This window comes from Mirounga angustirostris, unplaced genomic scaffold (genome assembly GCF_029215605.1).
Source record: "Mirounga angustirostris isolate CCGP_5_RB_7025 unplaced genomic scaffold, mMirAng1.0.hap1 SCAF_8, whole genome shotgun sequence".
Lineage (NCBI taxonomy): Eukaryota > Metazoa > Chordata > Mammalia > Carnivora > Phocidae > Mirounga > Mirounga angustirostris.
In genome coordinates this window covers 22,092,674-22,116,365 of record NW_026991716.1, presented here as the reverse complement: position 1 = coordinate 22,116,365, position 23,692 = coordinate 22,092,674, and the positions used below count along the sequence as shown (strand labels likewise).

The 23,692-nt window shown below is 38.5% G+C and overlaps 1 protein-coding gene across 30 annotated transcripts in view; it reads left to right on the top strand.

Moving 5' to 3' along the window:
- The window catches only part of FARS2 (phenylalanyl-tRNA synthetase 2, mitochondrial), a 617,893-nt gene that overhangs the window by 165,358 nt on the left and 428,843 nt on the right, over positions 1 to 23,692 (top strand). For all 30 annotated transcript variants that reach the window (XM_064597235.1, XM_064597236.1, XM_064597225.1 and 27 more), the window contains one exon: positions 20,941 to 21,100. In XM_064597235.1, the coding sequence (XP_064453305.1) occupies positions 20,941 to 21,100 (160 nt within the window). The remainder of the gene's footprint in view (positions 1 to 20,940; positions 21,101 to 23,692) is intronic.

Sequence of the window (23,692 nt, the reverse complement as noted above, 5' to 3'; positions counted from 1 at the left end):
AAAAAACAGAAGAGGAGGGAGCACTTTTAAACTCATTTTACAAGGTCAGCGTTACCCTGCTGCCAAAACCAGACAAAGACAATACAATGAAAGAAAATTACAGTCTTTTTTTTTTTTTTTAAGATTTAATTTATTTATTTGACAGAGAGCACAAGCAGGGGGGGGGAGCGGCAGGCAGAGGGAGGAGCAGACTCCCCCCTGAGCAAGGAACCCAATGCGGGACTTGATCCCAGAACCCTGGGATCATGACCTGAGCCAAAGGCAGATGCCCAACCGACTGAGCCACCCAGGCACCCCTACAGTCGTTCTTTAGAGATATTTCAGGTTCAGTTCCAGACCACCATAATAAAGTGAATATCACAATAAAGTGAGTCAAATGATTTTTTTGGATTCCTAGTGCATATAAAATTTATGTTTGTGGTATACTGTAGTCTATTAAGTGTGCAATAGCATTATGTCTAAAAAAATCCCCAATGTACATACCCTAATTAAAAATTCTTTATTGCTAAAAAATGCTAAGCATCCTCTGAGCTTTCAGTGAGTTGTAATCTTTTTGCTGGTGGATGGTCTTGTCTCAGTGTTGCTGGCTGCTGACCGTTTAGGCTGGTGGTTGCTGAAAGTTGGGGTGGCTGTGACAATTTCTTAAAATAAGACAATGATGAAGTTTGCAGCATCAATTGACTCTTCCTTTCACAATTGATTTCTCTGTAACATGCAATGCTGTTTGATAGCATTTTACCCACAGTTGAACTTCTTTTAAAACTGGAGTCCATTTTCTCACCCCCTGCCACCGCCTTATCACTAAGTTATGTCATATTCTAAGTCCTCTGTTGTCATCTCAACAGTCTTCACAGTATCTTCCCTGGAGTAGGTGCCATGTCAGGAAACCACTTTCTTTGCTCCTCTGTAAGAAGCAACTCCTCATCTGTTCAAGTTTGTCATGCGATGGCAGCAGTTCTGCCCCATCTTCAGGCTCCACTTCTAATTCTAGTTCTCTTGCTGTTTCCACCACACGTTACTTCTCCAATGAAGTCTCGAACCTTCAATTTGTAAAAAATGCAATTTCTGTGAAGTGTAAGAAGATGAAGCACAAAAAATGAGGTATGACTGTAGTACAAGCTGTTACCCCTGTTGAGCATAGATGCAGGAATCCCCAACAAATATTAGCAAACTGAATTCAACAGTGCATTAAAGGGATCATACACTGTGGCCAAATGGGATTTATTCTAGGGTTTCAGGGATGGTTCAACATCTGTAAATCAACGTGAGACACTATATCACCATAATGAAGGATAAAATCATATGATCTCAATAGATGTAGAAAAAGCATTTGACAAAATGAAACATCTGTTTATGGTAAAAACTCTCAACAAAATATGTATAGAGTGTATGTACCTCCATATAATAAAGGGCATATATGACAAACCCACAACTAACATCACACTCAATGATGAAAAACTGAAAGTTTTTTTTTTTGTTTTTCTTTCTAAGATCAAGAACTAGACAAGGATGACTCTTCTTGTCACTTTTATTTAACATATTACTGGAAGTCCTATCCAGAGCAATCAGACCCAAAAAAGGTATCCAAATTGGAAAGCAAGAAGTAAAACTATCTTTATTTGCAGATGACATGATATTATTTATAGCAATTCATAAAGACGCAGCCAAAAAACTGCTAGAACTAATTAATAAATTCAGTGAAGCTGCAGCATGAAAAATCAATATACAAAAATCTGTTATGTTTCTATATACTAGTAATAAACTGCCAAAAACAGAAATATTAATTTGGGTTAGTACCCAAAATATATAAAGACTCCATAAGAGTCAATTAAAAAAATCAATTAAAAATATGAAGAACTGAAGCTATGTAAATATCCTCTTTCTCATTATATTTAGCCCTACTAACTTTAGAATCCATTGATAATTATTGCCTGAAATGATTACTACTTTGGTGTTTGCCAAATGGTCATTTTCTTTGTCCATCATTTCTTCTTAAGTTGTTTAGAATTTTATTATTAGGAAGGCCTTTACCTTGTCTCATATATATTTATTCGATTAATTATATCAGTACGACTTTGTGGATATTTATTTTGTGGGTTATTGTTCCTTACTAAAATTATTTATTTTGACCCCAGTTTGGCCATTGGGAGCCCCTTCAAGTAATCTCCTGTTTCTTTTGACACGTTTACATCATTTTTTGGCCCCACATCGTATCTCAGGTTCATGGTGTGCTTTCCCTGCCCCAGCCCTGGAATCATTCATTTTTTTAAGGAGCCCTGCTTTTTCATTAAAAAATGGTGTTTAGAAACCCAGCCTTGATTATATTATTGCTATTGGGATGTCCATTGCTTCTGTCAATGGCCAGAACTAGGAAATAGATGTACATGTACTTTTATTTATTTATAAATCTATCTGTGTATGTGTAAAAAATATGAATTTATATGGATACCTCCATTCCATCTCATTATGACATGAGTCTTTCCAGCCCTCCTCATGTTTTTGTTTTTGGTTCTCCTTATCCACAATATATTTGCTTACTTGATCAGTTCTAGAATACACACTGGGCAGTTTCAGAAATGTTAACATATACTTCTGTGGAAAAAAAATTTACATGCTGGCATACAGTATTTGCTATTATTTTGTGTTTAAGAAAATAGTTAAGATAACTTTTCAAATTTACTTTGGTCAGTTCTTTTCTACCCTCTTCAGTATGGCAGTGTTATTTATTAAGAATAGAATTAGCTCTGTTGTTACTGATGGTATTCCATTTTGAGTTCTCAACATGTCTGGGTGGATTTTAATTATTATTTTTAATTTTTTGAGTAGATAAAATATCACCATGATTCTAAAAGTCAGAACTATACAAAAAAGTTTACTTTGAAAAGTTACTCTCGTCTCATCCCCACTCCCACCACCTCCTTCTTTTTACTCTGTTTCCACTCACCGAGTCTTTTCGGTCTGCATTGTGTTACCACCTACTTTCCTTTACAAAATTAGTCTCTTGTGGTTCATCTTTTCTATGCTGTTTTTTCATTTTTGTTTTATACAAATGAACAGATTTGTGTACATTTTATAATTTTCCCCTTTTTTACATGAAAAGCAACATAATTGACTATTTAAAAATATCTTATTTATTTATTTGAGAGAGAGAGAACAGAGAAGGAGAAGCAGACTCCCTACTGAGCAGGGATCTCGATGCGGGGCTTGATCCCAGGGCCCTAGGATCATGACCTGAGCTGAAGGTAGATGCTTAACTGACTGAGCCACCCAGGTGCCCCGCATAATTGATTTTTTTAAAAGTAGCATATGATATGTGCTTTTTTTGCACTTCGCTTTTTTCACTTAACATTGTACCTTGGGAATCATTGCATATCGTTCAGAGAGACCTTCATTCTTTGTTGTATCTGCAAAGTACTCCATTGTATGGATAGAACATAGTTTAACTTCTCTGTTATTCTTGGACATTTCTTTGTTTCCAGTATGTTGTAGTTACAAACAATGCTACAGTGAAAACCTTGAACATAGGTATTAGTTCTGGAGGTTTATCTTCAGGGTAAATAGAAGTGGAAGGATTGGGTCAGGAGGTGAACACATATGTAGTTTCATTAGATATTGCCAAATTTGCAATCAAAAGGGTTCTACCAGTGTCTATATTTCTGTCAACAATCTATGTGAGTACAAGTTTTCCCAAGCCCCACCAGAAGAATGTGTTTTGCTTTTTATTTATTTATTTTTTTAATTTTTTATTGTTATGTTAATCCCCATACATTACATCATTAGTTTTAGATGTAGTGTTCCATGATTCATTGTTTGTGCATAACACCCAGTGCTCCATGCAGAACGTGCTCTCCTCAATACCCATCACTAGGCTAACCCATCCTCACAACCCCCTCCCCTCTAGAACCCTCAGTTTGTTTTTCAGAGTCCATCGTCTCTCCTGGTTCGTCTACCCCTCTGATTTCCCCCCCTTCATTCTTCCCTTCCTGCTATCTTCTTTTTTTTTTTCTTAACATATATTGCATTATTTGTTTCAGAGGTACAGATCTGAGATTCAACAGTCTTGCACAATTCACAGCGCTTACCAGAGCACATACCCTCCCCAGTGTCTATCACCCAGTCACCCCATCATTCCCACCCCACCCCCGACTCTCGCAACCCTCAGTTTGTTTCCTGAGATTAAGAATTCCTCATACCAGTGAGGTCATATGATACATGTCTTTCTCTGATTGACTTATTTCGCTCAGCATAATACCCTCCAGTTCCATCCACGTCGTTGCAAATGACAAGATCTCATTCCTTTTGATGGTTGCATAATATTCCATTGTGTATATATATAACACATCTTCTTTATCCATTCATCTGTCGATGGACATCTTGGCTCTTTCCATAGTTTGGCTATTGTGGACATTGCTGCTATAAACATCGGGGTGCACGTATCCTTTCGGATCCCTACTTTTGTATCTTTGGGGTAAATATCCAGTAGTGCAATTGCTGGATCATATGGTAGCTCTATTTTCAACTTTTTGAGGAACCTCCCTACAGTTTTCCAGAGTGGCTGCACCAGCTTGCATTCCCACCAACAGTGTGTAGGAGGGTTCCCCTTTCTCCGCATCCCCGCCAACATCGGTTGTTTCCTGACTTGTTAATTTTAGCCATCCTGACTGGTGTGAGGTGGTATCTCACTGAGGTTTTGATTTGGATTTCCCAGATGCCGAGTGATATTGAGCACTTTTTCATGTGTCTGTTGGCCATTTGGATGTCTTCTTTGGAAAAATGTCTGTTCATGTCTTCTGCCCATTTCTTGATTGGATTCTTTGTTCTTTGGGTGTTGAGTTTGATAAGTTCTTTATAGATTTTGGATACTAGCCCTTTATCTGATATGTCATTTGCAAATATCTTCTCCCATTCTGTCGGTTGTCTTTTGGTTTTGTCGACTGTTTCTTTTGCTGTGCAAAAGCTTTTTATCTTGATGCAGTCCCAATAGTTCATTTTTGCCCTTGCTTCCCTTGCCTTTGGTAATGTTTCTAGGAAGAAGTTGCTGCGGCTGAGGTCGAAGAGGTTGCTGCCTGTGTTCTCCTTTAGGATGTTGATGGACTCCTGTCTCACATTGATGTTGATGGACTCCTGTCTCACCATTTGGAGTCTATTTTTGTGTGTGGTGTAAGGAAATGGTCCAGTTTCATTCTTCTGCATGTGGCTGTCCAGTTTTCCCAACACCATTTGTTGAAGAGACTGTCTTTTTTCCATTGGACATTCTTGCCTGCTTTGTCGAAGATTAGTTGACCATAGAGTTGAGGGTCCATTTCTGGGCTCTCTATTCTGTTCCATTGATCTATGTGTCTGTTTTTGTGCCAGTACCATACTGTCTTGATGAAGACAGCTTTGTAATAGAGCTGGAAGTCCGGAATTGTGATGCTGCCAGCTTTGCTTTTCTTTTTCAACATTCCTCTGGCTATTCGGGGTCTTTTCTGGTTCCATACGAATTTTAGGATTATTTGTTCCATTTCTTTGAAAAAAGTGGATGGTATTTTGAAGGGGATTGCATTGAATGTGTAGATTGCTCTAGGTAGCATTGACATCTTCACAATATTTGTTCTTCCAATCCATGAGCATGGAACGTTTTCCATTTCTTTGTGTCTTCCTCAATTTCTTTCATGAGTATTTTATAGTTTTCTGAGTACAGATCCTTTGCCTCTTTAGTTAGATTTATTCCTGGGTATCTTACGGTTTTGGCTGCAATTGTAAATGGGATCGACTCCTTAATTTCTCTTTCTTCTGTCTTGTTGTTGGTGTATAGGAATGCCACTGACTTCTGTGCATTGATTTTATATCCTGCCACTTTACTGAATTCCTGTATGAGTTCTAGCAGTTTTGGGGTGGAGTCTTTTGGGTTTTCCACATAAAGTATCATATCATGTGCAAAGAGTGAGAGTTTGACTTCTTCTTTGCCAATTTGGATGCCTTTGATTTCTTTTTGTTGTCTGATTGCTGTGGCTAGGACTTCCAAAACTATGTTGAATAGCAGTGGTGATAGTGGACATCCCTGCCGCGTTCCTGACCTTGGGCGGAAAGCTCTCAGTTTTTCCCCATTGAGAAGGATACTCGCTCTAGGTTTTTCATAGATGGCTTTTATGATATTGAGGTATGTACCCTCTATGCCTATACTCTGAAGAGTTTTGATCAAGAAAGGATGCTGTACTTTGTCAAAAGCTTTTTCTGCATCTATTGAGAGGATCATATGATTCTTGTACTTTCTTTTGTTAATGTATTGTATCACATTGATTGATTTGCGGATGTTGAACCAACCTTGCAGCCCAGGGATAAATCCCACTTGGGCGTGGTGAATAATCCTTTTAATGTACTGTTGGATCCTATTGGCTAGTATATTGGTGAGAATTTTTGCATCCATGTTCATCAGGGATATTGGTCTGTAATTCTCCTTTTTGATGGGGTCTTTGTCTGGTTTTGGGATCCAGGTAATGCTGGCCTCATAAAATGAGTTTGGAAGTTTTCCTTCCATTTCTATTTTTTGGAACAGTTTCAGAAGAATAGGTATGAATTCTTCTTGAAATGTTTGGTAGAATTCCCCTGGGAAGCCATCTGGCCCTGGGCTTTTGTTTTTTTGGGAGATTTTTGATGACTGCTTCAATTTCCTTAGTGGTTATAGGTCTGTTCAGGTTTTCTATTTCATCCTGGTTCAGTTTTGGTAGTTGATACATCTCTAGGAATGCATCCATTTCTTCCAGGTTATCTAATTTGCTGGCATAGAGTTGCTCATAATATATTCTTATAATTGTTTGTATTTCTTTGGTGTTGTTTGTGATCTCTCCTCTTTCATTCATGATTTTGTTGATTTGGGTCATTTCTCTTCTCTTTTTGATAAGTCTGGCCAGGGGTTTATCAATCTTGTTAATTCTTTCAAAGAACCAGCTCCTAGTTTCGTTGATCTGTTCTACTATTCTTTTAGTTTCTATTTCATTGATTTCTGCTCTGATCTTTATTATTTCTCTTCTCCTGCTGGGTTTAGGCTTTATTTGCTGTTCTTTCTCCAGCTCCTTTAGGTATAGGGTTAGGTTGTGTCTTGAGACCTCTCCTGTTTCTTGAGAAAGGCTTGTATTGCTATATACTTTCCTCTTAGGACTGCCTTTGCTGCATCCCAAAGATTTTGAATAGTTGTGTTTTCATTATCATTGTTTTCCATGAATTTTTTTAATTCTCCTTTAGTTTCCAGGTTGTCCCATTCATTCTTCAGTAGGATGCTCTTTAGCCTCCATGCATTTGAGTTCTTTCCAACTTTCCTCTTGTGATTGAGTTCTAGTTTCAAAGCATTGTGTTCTGATAATAGGCAGGGAATGATCCCAGTATTTTGGTACCGGTTGAGACCTGATTTATGACCTAGGATGTGATCTATTCTGGAGAATGTTCCATGGGCACTAGAGAAGAATGTGTATTCTGTTGCTTTGGGATGGAATGTTGTGAATATGTCTGTGAAGTCCATTTGGTCCAGTGTGTCATTTAAGGTCTTTATTTCCTTGTTGATCTTTTGCTTAGACGATCTGTACATTTCAGTGAGGGGAGTGTTAAAGTCCCCCACTATTATTGTATTGTTGTCGATGTGTTTCTTTGCTTTTGGCATTAATTGCCTTATATAATTGGCTGCTCCCATGTTAGGGGCATAGATATTTACAATTGTTAGATCTTCTTGTTGGATAGACCCTTTAAGTAGGATATAGTGTCCTTCCTCATCTCTTATTCCAGTCTTTGGTTTAAAATCTAATTTGTCTGATATAAGGATTGCCACCCCAGCTTTCTTTTGGTGTCCATTAGCATGGTAAATGGTTTTCCACCCGCTCACTTTCAATCTGGGGGTGTCTTTGGGTCTAAAATGAGTCTCCTGCAGACAGCATATCAGCGGGTCTTGGTTTTTTATCCAATCTGATAGCCTGTGTCTTTTGATTGGGGCATTGAGCCCATTTACATTCAGGGTAACTATTGAAAGATAGGAATTTAGTGCCACTGTATTGCCTGTAAGGTGACTGTTACTATACATTGTCTCTGTTCCTTTCTGGTCTGTGTTGCTGTTAGGCTCTCTCTTTGCTTAGAGGACCCCTTTCAATATTTCTTGTAGGGCTGGTTTCGTGTTTGCAAATTCCTTTAGTTTTTGTCCTGGAAGCTTTTTATCTCTCCTTCAATTTTCAATGACAGCCTAGCTGGATAGAGTATTCTTGGCTGCATATTTTTCTCATTTAGTGCTCTGAATATATCCTGCCATTCCTTTCTGGCCTGCCAGGTCTCTGGATAGGTCTGTTGCCAATCTAATGTTTCTACCATTGTAGGTTACAGATCTCTTCTCCTGAGCTGCTTTCAGGATTTTCTCTTTGTCTCTGAGACTCCTAAGTTTTACTATTAGATGTCGGGGTGTTGACCTATTTTTATTGATTTTAAGGGGTTCTCTGTGCTTCCTGGATTTTGAGGCCTGTTTCCTTCCCCAAATTAGGGAAGTTCTCTGCTATAATTTGCTCCATTATACCTTCTGCCCCTCTCTCTCTTTCTTCTTCTTCTGGGATCCCAATTATTCTAATGTTGTTTTGTCTTATGGTAACGCTTATCTCTCGAATTCTGCCCTCGTGATCCAGTAGTTGTTTATCTCTCTTTTTCTCAGCTTCTTTATTTTCCATCATTTGGTCTTCTCTATCACTGGTTCTCTCTTCTGCCTCATTTATCCTAGCAGTTAGCACCCCCATATTTGATTGCACCTCATTAATAGCCATTTTGATTTCTACTTGGTTAGATTTTAGTTCTTTTACTTCTCCAGAAATGGTTTCTCTAATAACTTACATGCTTTTTTCAAGCCCAGCTAGTATCTTTAAAGTGATGATTCTGAACTCTAGATCCGACATCGTACTAATGTCCATATTGAGTAGGTCCCTGGCAGTTGGTACTACCTCTGGATCTTTTTGTTGAGGTGATTTTTTCCTTCTTGTCATTTTGTGCAGAGGAGAAGAGATTAATGAGAGAACAAACTGCTAACAGGGTAATAACGTTGCCAGAAAGTATACTCTAAACAAATCAGAAAAGAGCTGAAGCAGTGGGAAAAGAAACGGAAAGAGACAAAAAAGGAAAAGAAAAAAAAGAAAAAGAAAAAGATAAAGATAAAAACAAACAAAAACAGAACAAAACAAAAAAAAAAACCAGAATGTGATCAAATATGATCAGACTGGTATATAGATCAGTGCCACACACTAGATTTTGGGTGTATTTTGGTCTATTAGAAGAAAGTGCCTCCCAAAATATTAAAGAAAGAAAAACTTATATATGTACAAAAATAAAGGTTGATATGATGAAGGGATGGAATATGACTGTAAAGATGGAAATTATAAAAAATTTTATAAAAGGAGTTGATAAGAAGTTGTTTGAAAAAGGAAAGAAGAGGATTTAAAAAAAGAAAAAAGAAAAAAAACGGAGAGAATGTGATCAGGCAGGGGAGTAGAAAAAAAACATACACTAGAGATTTAGGGTATATTTTGATCTGTTAGAAGGAACTATCTCAAAATTTTAAAGAGAGAACAACTTATATATATATATGCCAAAAATACGGGTAACTACTATGAAGGGATAGAATATGACTCTAAAAATGAAAAATAAAAATGAAAAATAAATTTTTTTTTTAAAAAAGTGATTGATAAGATGTTGGTAGAAAAAGGGAAAAAGAAAAATCCAAAAAAAAAAAAAAAGACAGTTAAAAAAAATTAACTTTGAAAGACTAAATAATCATGGTAAAAAGGCCATGAATTCTATGTGCATTATTTCCCTAGCGCTGGAGTTCTGCCATTCTCATTGATGGGTAAACTTGGTCTTGGCTGACTGTTCTCGCTGATCTTCTGGGGGAGGGGCCTGTTGCCGTGGTTTCCAAAAGTCTTTGTTGGAGGCGGAATTGCCCCACCCTTGCCCCCTTCCGGGCTAAGTAATCTGCTTGGGTTTTCTCTCCAGAGCTTTTGTTCCCTGCAGTCTTTCCGTACAGCTTTGGAGGCTGAGAGTGAAAATGGCGGCCTCCCAATCTCCGCCTCGGAGGAGCCGAGAACTTGGGGTCCCGCTCCTCAGTGAGCCCCCAGAGAAAAGCCGTCAGTCACTCCCATATTCCCGTCTCCTGCCGCACTCCATGCTCACCCGGCTTGTGACCGAGCGTTTCTATCTCTGGCACCTGACCTTGTGTGGAGTCTCCAAACCCAGCAGATCCCTGCAGTGCGCTTCCGCACCTCTCCTCCCGGGGGAAGAAGGGGAGTCTCCCCGGATCTGCTGCTTTTTCGGTCCCTGCTGGAGGAGCAGGGGCCCAACTGTGCCGCAGATCACAATTTATGGCAACCCCGAGCTGAGAGCCCGCGCTTGGGCTCCGCCTCTGCAGTCGGCTTCCCCACTCCGATACCTGGGAGCTCTGCCGCCCTCAGGCACCCCCGGTCTTTCTGTGACCCCGAGGGTCCTGAGACCACACTGTCCCATGAGGGTTCCACGCCCTGCTTAGCCACCAGTGTGACGTCCCTCAGCGGAGCAGACTTCTAAAAGTTCCGATTTTGTGCTCCGCGGCTCTATCACTTGCTAGAAGCCGCCGACGGAGGCCCCTCCCCCGCTGTCTATCCTCCCGAATATCGCCTCAGATTCACTTCTCTGCACGTCCTACCTTCCAGAAAGTGGTCGCTTTTCTGATGAGAGAGTTGTTGCTGTTCTTTTCTTCGATCTCCTGTTGAGTTAGTAGGTGTTCGGAATGGTTTGCTCCCTATCCAGCTGATTTCCTGAGAGGAGACGAAATCCAGGTCTCCTACTCCTCCACCATCTTGCTCCGCCCTGTGGTTTGCTTTTTAATTTCTACTAATGTCATAGATTAGAAATAATATGCCAGTGTTGTTTTAATTTGCATTTCTCTTTTGAATATCTTTCACATGTTAAGGGTAATTTTCATATCTTTTTTTTGGTGAATTGTGTACTCATGTATCTTACCCATTTTTCTAGTGACATTTTGTCAATTCTTAAAAGTTCCTTATTTATTTGGGTATTTCCCTTTGTCCTGTTGTTGCCTAGAAAATTTTTTCTTTCTTTTTCTTTATTTTAATTTCCATGTAGAAGGGCCTGTATGTTTTCTTCTTTTTTGTTAATGGATTTTAGTTTGTAGTATTACAGTCAGAGTGTAGCTTATTATTTCTTATTATGGGACATACTTCTTATTTCTTCCTAATGGAACATACTTACATTTTTATTCCAGTCTGATGTATGATCAATTTTTGTTCATGTTGTCTGGGTCCTTGAGATGAAAGTGTATTTTATATGTTAGGGGAGCAAGATATATATATATTATTCCCTTTATTAGTTATGTTTTTTAGGCCTTTTGTCTTCTTAGTTGATTTTGTGTACTTGATTTTATACTAAGAATGGTGTATTAAATTCTCCCAGTATTAGTGTGTCTAAGTGTGTCTTTTGCATCTCCTAAGGATTTTTCTAAATAATGTGGTTACTGTCTTATTTGATTTGTAAATATTGATAAGTACTGTGTATTCATTATGATTTGAAAATATTATTTTATTTATATTTAAAGATTTTTATTTATTTATTTGACAGAGAGAGAGAGAAATAGAGCGAGTGAGCACAAGCAGGGGGAGCAGGAGAGGGAGATGCCGGTTTCCCATTGAACAGGGAGCCTGATGTGGGGTTCTATCCCAGGACCCTGGGATCATGACCTGAGCCGAAGTCAGATGCTTAAATGAGCTGCTGGTGCCCCGTGATTTGAAAATTTTAGAAATAATATGTCTTCTTTTTCGTGTTGTGTTTTTTTTTTGTTTTTTTTGGTTTTGCTTCCATTTTACCATTTCTGATTTCATGATTGCTGTGCTTAATGTTTTGTTTCCATTTGTTTGTTATCCTCTCTCTGTTCCTTTATTTTTAACATTGTTTTAGGTGTGTTTCTTGTAAACAGCATATAGTTGGGTCTTGCTTTGTGATCATATTTAATGTCTTGTTTTGTTTTGTTTCTTTTAGATGAGGTGAATCAAGTCCATTCACACATATTGATATGCCTGATATGTTTGGTCTCAACTTTGTCAGAATATTGTGTAGTTATGTATTATTTTATATTCAGCATATTTCCTTCTCCACCAGGTATATTTTATTTTATTTTTTACTTATTTTTTTTATTATGTTATGTTAATCACTATACATTACATCATTAGTTTTTGATGTAGTGTTCCATGATTCCTTGACTGAGTATAACACCCAGTGCTCCATGCAGTACATGCCCTCTTTAATACTCATAACTAGGCTAACCCATCCCCCCACCCCCTCTTCTCTAGAACCCTCAGTTTGTTTCTCAGAGTCCATAGTCTCTCATGGTTCATCTCCCCCTCTGATTTCCCCCCCTTCATTCTTCCCTTCCTGCTATCTTCTTCTGCTTCTTTTTTTTTTTTTTTAACATATTATGTATTATTTGTTTCAGAGGTACAGTTCTGTGATTCAACAGTCTTGCACAATTCACAGCGCTCACCACAGCACATACCCTCCCCAATGTCCATCACCCAGCCACCCCATCCCTCCCACCCCCCACCACTCCAGCACCCCTGTTTGTTTCTAGAGATTAAGAATTCCTCATATCAGTGAGGTCATATGATCCATGTCTTTCTCTGATTGACTTATTTCGCTCAGCATAACACCCTCCAGTTCCATCCACGTCGTTGCAAATGGCAAGATTTCATTCCTTTTGATGGCTGCATAATATTCCGTTGTATACATATACCACCTCTTCTTTATCCATTCATCTGTCAGTGGACATCTTGGCTCTTTCCATAGTTTGGCTATTGTGTACATTGTTGCTATAAACAGCAGGGTGCACGTATCCTTTCGGATCCCTACATTTGTATCTTTGGGGTAAATACCCAGTAGTGCAATTGCTGGGTCATATGGTAGTTCTATTTTCAACTTTTTGAGGAAGCTCCATACTGTTTTCCAGAGTGGCTACACCAGCTTGCATTCCACCAACAGTGTAGGAGTGTTCCCCTTTCTCCACATCCCAGCCAGCATTTGTCCTTTCCTGACTTGTTAATTTTAGCCATCCTGACTGATGTGAGGTGGTATCTCATTGAGTTTTTGATTTGGATTTCCCTGATGCCGAGTGATGTTGAGTACTTTTTCATGTTTCTGTTGTCCATTTGCATGTCTTCTTTGCAGAAATGTCTGTTCATGTCTTCTGCCCATTTCTTGATTGGATTATTTGTTCTTTGGATGTTGAGTTTAAGAAGTTCTTTATAGATTTTGGATACTAGCCCTTTATCTGATATGTCATTTGCAAATATCTTCTCCCATTCTGTCGGTTGTCTTTTGGTTTTGTCGACTGTTTCTTTTGCTGTGCAAAAGCTTTTTATCTTGATGCAGTCCCAATAGTTCATTTTTGCCCTTGCTTCCTTGCCTTTGGTAATGTTTCTAGGAAGAAGTTGCTGCGGCTGAGGTCGAAGAGGTTGCTGCCTGTGTTCTCCTTTAGGATGTTGATGGACTCCTGTCTCACATTGAGGTCTTTCAACCATTTGGAGTCTATTTTTGTGTGTGGTGTAAGGAAATGGTCCAGTTTCATTCTTCTGCATGTGGCTGTCCAATTTTCCCAACACCATTTGTTGAAGAGACTGTCTTTTTTCCATTGGACATTCTTGCCTGCTTTGTCAAAGATGAGTTGACCATAGAGTTGAGGGTCCATTTCTGGGCTCTCTATTCTGTTCCATTGATCTATGTGTCTGTTTTTGTGCCAGTACCATACTGTCTTGATGAAGACAGCTTTGTAATAGAGCTTGAAGTCCGGAATTGGGATGCTGCCAGCTTTGCTTTTGAACAGTTGTGTTTTCATTTTCATTGGTTTCCATGAATTTTTGTAATTCTTCTTTAATTTCCTGGTTGACCCATTCATTCTTTAGTAGGATGCTCTTTAGCCTCCATGCATTTGAGTTCTTTCCGACTTTGCTCTTGTGATTGAGTTCTAGTTTCAAAGCACTGTGTTCTGAAAATATGCAAGGAATGATTCCAATCTTTTGGTACCAATTGAGACCTGATTTGTGGCCTAGGATGTCATCTATTCTGGAGAATGTTCCATGGGCACTAGAGAAGAATGTGTATTCCGTTGCTTTGGGTTGGAATGTTCTGAATATGTCTGTGAAGTCCATTTGGTCCAGTGTGTCATGTAAAGTCTTTATTTCCTTGTTGATCTTTTGCTTAGACGATCTGTCCATTTCAGTGAGGGGGGTGTTAAAGTCCCCCACTATTATTGTATTGTTTTCGATGTGTTTCTTTGCTTTTGTTATTAATTGCCTTATATAATTGGCTGCTCCCATGTTAGGGGCATAGATATTTACAATTGTTAGATCTTTTTGTTGGATAGACCCTTTAAGTAAGATAAAGTGTCCTTCCTCATCTCTTATTGTAGTCTTTGGTTTAAAATCTAATTTGTCTGATATAAAGATCGCCACCCCAGCTTTCTTTTGGTGACCATTAGCATGATAAATGGCTTCCCCCTACTTCACTTTCAATCTGGGGCGTGTCTTTGGGTCTAAAATGAGTCTCTTGCAGACAGCATATCGATGGGTCTTGTATTTTAATCCAATCTGATAGCCTGTGTCTTTTGATTGGGGCATTTAGCCCTTTTATATTCAGGGTAACTATTGAAAGATAGGAGTTTAGTGCCAGTGTATTGCCTGTACATTGTGACTGTTACTGTATATTGTATGTGTTCCTTTCTGGTCTATGTTGCCTTTAGGCTCTCTCTTTGCTTAGAGGACTCCTTTCAGTATTTGTTGTAGTTTCGTGTTTGCAAATTCCTTTAGCTTTCGTTTATCCTGGAAGGTTTTTATCTCTCCTTCTATTTTCAATGAAGCCTAGCTGGATATAGTATTCTTGGCTGCATATTTTTCTCATTTAGTGCTCTGAATATATCCTGCCAGTCCTTTCTGGCCTGCCAGGTCTCTGTGGATAGTAGGTTACAGATCTCTTTTCCTGAGCTGGTTTCAGGATTTTCTCTTTGTCTCTGAGACTCGTAAGTTTTAGTATTAGATGTCAGGGTGTTCACCTATTTTTATTGATTTTGAGAGCAGTTCTCTGTGCTTCCTGGATTTTGATGCCTGTTTCCTTCCCCAAATTAGGGAAGTTCTCTGCTATAGTTTGTTCCAATATACCTTCTGCCCCTCTCTCTCTTTCTTCTTCTTCTGGGATCCCAATTATTCTAATATTGTTTCATCTTATGGTATCACTTACCTCTCAAATTCTTCCCTCGTGTTCCAGTAGTTGTTTATATCTTTTTTCAGCGTCTTTATTTTCCATCATTTGGTCTTCTGTATCACTAATTCTCTGTTCTGCCTCATTTATCGCAGCAGTTAGAGCCTCCATTTTTGATTGTACCTCATTAATAGCCTTTTTGATTTCAACTTGGTCAGATTTTAGTTCTTTTATGTCTCCAGAAAGGGTTTCTCTAATATCTTCCATGCTTTTTTCAACCCAGCTAGTATCTTTAAAATCATCATTGTGAACTCTAGTTCCGATATCTTACTAATGTCCATATTGATTAGGTCCCTGGCAGTCTTACTGCCTCTTGTTCTTTTTTTTTTGAAGTTTTTTTTTTTTCTGTCTTGTCATTTTTCCAGAGGAGAGTAGATGAATGAGGGAACAACATTCTAACAGTCTAACAACATCCCCCGAAAAATATACAGTAAACAAATCAGAAGAGACCTGAAACCGGGGGAAAAGAAAGGGAAAGAAAGAGAAAAGAAAAAGAAAAAGAAAAAGATAAAAACAGACAAAAAGAAAAAAACAGAATATGATCAAATATGATCAGGCTGTTGCATAGATCAGTGCCACACACTAGATTTTGAGCCTATTTTGGTGTGTTAGAAGATTTATTTATTTATTTTTTTATTTATTCCTGAGAGACAGAGAGAGAGAGAGAGAGAGACAGAAGAACGCTCCCAAGGAGCAGGGAGCCCGAGGCAGGACTTGATCCCAGGACTCTGGGATCATGACCTGAGCCGAATGCAGTTGGTCTGTTAGAAGAAAGTGCCTTCCAAAATTTTAAAGAAAGAAAATCTTTCTTGTACAAAATTGTACAAAAATAAGGGTTAGTATGGTGAACGGATGGAATATGAGTATAAAGATGAAAATTATAAATGATTTTATAAAAGGAATTGATAAGATAAGAATTTGGTTGAAAAAAGAAAGAAGAGGATTTAAAAAAAAAAGGGAGAGAATGTGATCAGGCAGGAGACTAGAACAAAGGCATGCACTAGAGATTTAGGGTATATTTTGGTCTATTAGAAGAAACTGTATCCCAAAATTTTAAAGAGAGAAAAACATATATATATATACATATATATATACATATATATATATATATGGATATATATAAATAAGGTTAACTACTATGAAGGATAGAATATGACTCTAAAAATGAAAAATAAAAAAGATTTTGTAAACAAGCGATTGATAAGATGTTGGTTGAAAAAGGGAAAAAGAAAAATTGAAAAACAAAAAAAAAAAAGAAAAAGAAAGTTAAAAAAAAATTAATGTTGAAAGACTAGAGAATCATGGGGAAAAAGCCATGAATTCTATGTGCAGTATTCCTGTAGTGCTTGAATTCTGCCATTCTCATTCATTGGGAAACTTGGTCTTTGCTGGCTGTTCTTGCTGATCTTCTGGGGGAGGGGCCTGTTGCCGTGGTTCCCTAATGTCTTTGCTAGAGGCAGAATTGCCCCACCCTTGCTGGGTCCGGGCTAAGTAATCTGCTTGGGTTTGCTCTCAGAAGCTTTTGTTCCCTGCAAGCTTTCCGCACAGCTTTGGAGGATGGGAGTGAAAATGGCGGCTTCCCAATCTCTGCCTCGGAGGAGCTGAGATCTCGGGGCCCCACTCCTCAGTGAGCCACCAGAGAAAAGCAGCCAGTCACTCCTGTCTCCCCGGTCTCCAGCCGCACTCTGTGCTCACCCGCCTGGCCTGTGATTGAGCGTTTCTTTGTCTGGCACCCGACCCTGTGTGGAGTCTCCAAACCCTGCAGATCTCTGCATTGCGCTACCGTGCCGCTCCTCCCGGGGGAGGAAGGGGAGTCTCCCTGGATCTGCCGCTTGTTGGGTCCCTGCTGGAGGAGCAGTGGCCCGACTGTGCCGCGGATCACGGTTTATGGCAACCCCGAGCTGAGAGCTCACTCCTCGGCTCCGTCTCTGCAGCAGCTTCCCTGCTCTGATACCTGGGAGCTCTGCCGCACTCAGGCACCGCTGGTCTCTCTGTGACCCCGAGGGTCCTGAGACCACACTGCCCCAGTGAGGTTTCCACCCCCCGCTTAGCCACTGGAGCGACGTCCCTCAGCAGCGCCGACTTCTAAAATTCCGATTTTGTGCTCCGCTGCTCTATCACTTGCCAGTAGAGGCCAATGGAGGCCGCCTCCCCAGCCATCTATCCTCCCGAATAGCGCCTCAGATTCACTTCTCTGCATGTCCTACCTTCCAGACAGTGGTCGGTTTTCTGTTTGGAGAGTTACTGCTATTCTTTTCTTCAATCTCCTTTTGCTCCTCCCTCTTATTTTGTTTTTATATTGCTTTTAAATTATTTTTTGCCTTTCTAAAAGGTTCATAGTTTTGTTTTAACGGTAACTTTTGTATTTACAGCTTTTTAAAGCTCTCATTTCACTGTTTTCTTGATTAACTTACTAGTTTGTTTGAAAGGTGGTCTTTAACTATTACCTATCTTGTATACAGTAACCAATGTGTGTATTTCATTTTTCACTTCTACTCCCTCTCCTTCCATTTCTTGTTCCATTATTTGTGCTTTCTTTTAGTCTCAAATCTATAATTTCATACATTAATGTGTTAGTCATCATTAATGTGTGCTGGGTTATCTTGTGCTTGAATAAGATGCTTTGGTGAAATCAAAAAGAGCTCTTTAATGTGAAATTCCCCATGTTCTTGTATGTTTACAGCTTTTTCTATAGACCTGATATGCAAAAGCCAGTGTTGCTGGGTATAAAATTCTTGGTTCATAACTTTTTCTTTGTTTTTTGAAAAAAATTTATTATTATTGAATTGTTTGAAAATATAGCTCCATTATTGCCCTGTTTTGTATGTTGTTTTGAAGAGTCTGATGCTAGTCTAATTTCTTTGCGTTTCCAATTAATTTGATCATTTTGCCTGGAGGCCTAGGGGATTTTTTTCCTCTTCATCTTTTAGATCTGGTAGTGTTTACCAACATATGTCTTGTGTTTTGTCCTCTCAGGTGTATTTTCTCAAGTACTTATTTTATCTAGTGCACAATAGTTCTGCTCTTGTGTTCTGTTTCTCCTCTTTCAGGGACTTGGAATTATATACATGTTATTCCTTCTTTGCATGGCTTCCGTTTCCACCACTTTCTCTCTGACTCTTCTTTCTTCACCTCATTGTTCTTACCTTGGTTGTCTTCCTGCTTTTCTTCAATGCCCTGATTAAATCTTTAGTGAGGCCTTTCTTTCCTGTGTACTTCATAATTTAGACTTCCATTCTGAGATAAATTTCTTCTCTTTCCTTCCTTAGTTCAATCAACTCTGTTTTCATTTCTTCCTGTTTTCCATACATTTTTGTCTTAATTTTTGAGTTTCTGACTCAAGCAATTATTTATGCCCCCAAATGCTTGTTTTAGTGTATTTAATTTAGTCTTGAAGTATTATGTTAACCTTCTTGACTTGCTTTTTGAGGAAAAGGGAAAAGGGTTATATTTTCATCAGTTCAACTGTATTGAATGGTTTCCTGATTTTGTGGGGGGCAGCAATAATTCTCTGTAGCTTTATTTCATTTTCTTCTGTTACTTCTTGTGGGTTTTTGGTTGTTCAGGAGATTTGTAGGTTGTCTTGGTGCCCTCTTCTGTTAGTGCAGCAAAGTGCAGAGTTTTCAGTGGAATTTTTTGTGTTTTTTGGATTTTTTTTGGTGAGGTGGGGAAGGGAATGATTTTATAAATCCTGTAAGTGTTTAGGTTTGCTTTATTTTATGGAACTCTAAGTTTTCTCTTTTGCTTTTTTTTACTCCTCCCCACCCAGTTGCCAAAGGATGTCTTTCGTAATTTTCATCTTTTTCTCTTCCCTTGTAACTATGCCTTTTGAGGACTGACTGTCACTTTTAATTGGTCATGCTGTCCCTTCCTTGTCCCTAGTCACATCTCCTAGAATACTTGTAGTACTTTCACACTTATGGCACTTACTCTTTCTAGTGGTGATTTTAGATCAACTTTAATACCTCACTAGTTCCCCTTTTCTCTCTTCCCCTCTATTTTTCTCAGCTTGCCCTGACTTATCTCAAAGGTAATAAGTGGGATGCAAATATAATAGCTCCTTTTCTCTGGGAATTATTTAACTTGCCTGCCTGACTTCCTTCCTCCCTTCCTTCCTTCCTTTTTACGAGCAATCATTTTAAAATGTGGGCATTGTCTGTTTCATGTGAGGGCATGGTGTTTAATAGTTTTATTTGCTCTTTTTGTTCTCAGTTACTTTTAGAATAGGTGGTGAAAGGCATAGACTTTGGCAGCTGCATTGTCTTCAGCTGTCATAGGACTAATTTGAGTTCTAGGATGGCAGAATTTTTTTCTGAGAAGATTTTGGTTTGATTTGCTGGGCACTTAGAGGAGCTATCAGTCTGTGATTGCCTTAGTCCATGTTCACAGCCTGAGGTTCTATCTCTTGCCCAGGTAATGTGACCCCTAACTGCAAGTCTGTACAAGAATATTGTATTCATCCTTATCATGGGGTAAGTCCTTTAGGACTATTTATTTGATAGCCCAACTTGGTCAGGCACTGTGGACTTTCACTTGAGCCTCATTTGCCATGGTAAGCTGTCACAACCAACATTCAGCTTTTCAGTTGATAACACTGGATATGTAAATATTCTCAGTGTTCCTGTCTGGCTTATGCTGGGCTTTTTTTTTTTCTTTCTGGTTTTGTGCTTTCTTGTACAGTTTTAAGTTATTCCTCTCTATTGTGTTAGTTCTATGCTTTTAAGAATTTTTGTATATTCTAGTAGATTTATGAGGTCCTAATTATTCAGCCCAATATTACTGGAAACAGCAGTTGACTTTTTTTTGTTAAAACATTTAAAAAATTTTATTTCTTTGGACATTAGGTGGAAAGAATGTTAGATTCATTTGCTCAGTTATCCATCTTGAGTCCTCTCCTAGAAGGTGAAGATCTACTTTGTTGTTAAAGATGGGGACACTTTATTTTAGTGGTAAAACAGCTCATGACTAATAACAGGTGTGATTAATAATGATTGTGATGATAATCAAAATTATTTAGCCATTGCAATGTGCTATGCTTTTCATATATTTATTTAATTATCACAAAGTCTCTTAATTTAGTGTTATTATATCTACTTTACAAATCATTACCTGAAACTTATTTACCGTAATACTTGTCCTAGTTCACTCCAATAGTAAATGGCAAAAATATGTTTCAGGTCCTGTCCTGGGCTTTGGAGATAACAAGGTTAAGCAAAGTCCAACATGCTTCCTGCCTTCATGAACTTTACAGAATTTAATTCTTGGATTATACTTTCTTACATAGTCTCAGGTCACACTGTAAGGACTCTGTAGGATGGTCAGGAATATAATTTTAGAGTCTGAAAGCCTGATTCACTGATATTTGCACTAGCATTGAAGATAATGTCTCTTTTGAGGAAATGGCTGTAAGTTAAGCCAAAGTAAAATGAAGAGATGAGAAAAGATCAGAACAGCGTCTTTTAATTCCCTAAAGACTCTCCATTACATGTAGCACAGTGCTTTGTTCAAAGTCAGTAGTAAATGAATGTTACTTTCAGTATGTTCATTGACTAGAAGACTTAACGAATTTTATTCCCACACTATGTTTTTTCATGTAGGCTGGCCAGGATACTATTTTTATTTATGCATGTTATTTCTCTTGGTTTACAGTTATTTGCTGGCATGAAGGATGGAGAAGGCCTACAGCTCTTTGAACAGAGTTCTCGCTCTGCCTATAAACAAGAGACACATACCATGGAGGCCATGAAGCTCATCGAGTTTGACCTTAAGCAAACACTTACCAAACTTGTGACACATATTTTTGGAGATGGTAGGTATCAAATGACTTTGTCTTTCTTTGGGGGATTAAATATTTAACAAATACCATCTTTCTTGAAGTCATTAAGTCTAGGTGTGCCTAGATTTTTTTAGTCTAAGTTGTGGCTTAGTGTTTTTCATCCTCCGTGAGGTAGAACTTATGGATTTGCTGGTTCATTTCACTTGAGGAGCAGGAGGACATGAAAATGGAATTAGCTTGAGAAAGAAAAATGATTACAACCTTTGATAAGAATGATAATGGATTAGGATCGTGGAGAGAAAGTCTATTGGCTGATTAGTATTATTTTATTACTACATTATCATTAATATAGTACTTGGATTGATGGGGCAAGATTCTCAACCATGTGAGTTGGCCCAGTGGAAGATTTTGTATGTTGGCATACTGATTACTGTTATCAATAGCAAACATATTAACAGTGAATTTCCTGGAGGCAGAACAATCTTTTTAAGACCTGGATTCTCACTTTAGTCACTCACTCTCCCTTATATCTCCAGGATAATTTTTTGTCTGTAATGCCCCCCACCCCCTTCACTATTTCTAATTTATTGAGACAGTATTTTGCTTATTTTTAGAAACATATAAAGAGAAGGTTAGGGGATTTTTTTTTTTAATTGTGACCTGTATTTTATTTTTTAATTTATTTTATTTATTAAAGATTTAATTACTTATCTGACAGAGAGAGAGAGAGCACAATCAGGGGAAGCGGCAGGCAGAGGGAGAGGGAGAAGCAGGCTCCCGGCCGAGCAAGGAGCCTGATGTGGGGTTCGATCCCGGTACCCTGGGATCGTGATATGTTCTGAAGGCAGACGCTTAACTGACTGAGCCATCGAGGCGCTCCAATCGTGACCTATTTTTTAAAGGATGTTTAGAAGACAGAAGCCTAGCATGGTTAGGATTCTTTTTTATTCTCCTACTATTCTTACAAAATTTTTTAAGGAACAGCTTTATTGAGTTATAATTGATACAAAATAAGCGATACATATTTAAAATGTACAAGCTGCTAAGTTGACATTCAGGAAACTGAACATACGTACACACTTTTATGAGTTTTGACATATGTATGCACCTATGAAACCACCAGCAGAATCAAGATAATGAACATATCTATCACCCAAAAAAGTTTCTTTCTGTTCCTTGGTAATCTCTCCTTCCTGCTCTTCCTTACAGTTCCTTATCCCAGGACATCAGTGATCTACCTTTTGTTACTATTGATTAGTTTATACCTTCTAGATTTTTATAAATGGAATCCTATGATATGTACCCTATTTTTGGGGGTGGGGTGGGGCTTACTATAATTATTTTAAGATCCATCCATATTGTAGTGTATATCAGTAGTTCATTTCTTTTTATTGCTCAGTGGTATTCCATTCCATAGTTTATTTATTCATCTACACATTCATATTTGTTTATTCATCTACCCATTGATAGACATTTGGATCATTTCCAGTGTTTCACTATTACAAGTAAAGTTATGCACATTCATGCACAAGTCCTTGTAAGAACACATGCTTTTATTTTGCTTTGGTAAATACCTAAGAGTGGAATGGCTACACCATATGGTAGTTGTATTTTAACTTTCTAGGAAGCCACTGAACTATTAGCTGATGTGGTTGTGCCATTTTACATTCCTTTCAATAGTGTATGAAAATTCCAGTTGCTCTATGTCTTCAACAGCACTTAGTATGTTCAATCATTTTATTTTATTTTTATTTATTTATTTTTTGTAGGGAGAGAGAGAGAGGTGAGTAGGGGCAGAGGGAGAGGGAGAGAGAATCTTTTTTTTTTTTTAATTTTTTATTCTTATGTTAATCCCCACACATTACATCATTAGTTTTAGATGAAGTGTTCCATGATTCATTGTTTGTGCACAACACCCAGTGCTCCATGCAGAATGTGCCCTCCTCAATACCCACCACCAGGCTAACCCATCCTCCCACCCCCTTCCCCTCTAGAACCCTGTTTGTTTTCAGAGTCCATCATCTCTCATGGTTCGTCTACCCCTCCGATTTCCCCCGCTTCATTCTTCCCCTCCTGCTAGCTTCTTCTTCTTCTTCTTCTTTTTTTTTTTCTTAACATATATTGCATTATTTGTTTCAGAAGTACAGATCTGAGATTCAACAGTCTTGCACAATTCGCAGCGCTTACCAGAGCACATACCCTCCCCAGTGTCTATCACCCAGTCACCCCATCCCTCCCACCCCACGCCCCACTCCAACAACCCTCAGTTTGATTCCTGCGATTAAGAATTCCTCATATCAGTGAGATCATATGATACATGTCTTGGGAGAGAGAATCTTAAGCAGGCTCCATGCTCAGTGTGGAGTCTGAGGTAGGACTTGATCTCATGACCCTGAGTCCATGACTTGAACCGAAATCAAGAGTCAGACACATAATTGACTGAGTCACCCAGGTGCCCCTGGTCAATCATTTTAATTTTAGACATTCTAATAGGAGCATAGTGGTATGTCAAAGAAGCATTCAGCATATATAAAGAACGCCTCCAAATAAACAAGCAAAAAATCAACCTAAGAAATGGGTAGACATTTGGTGAAGGTGACAAATGGTGTAACTAGAATGACTAAT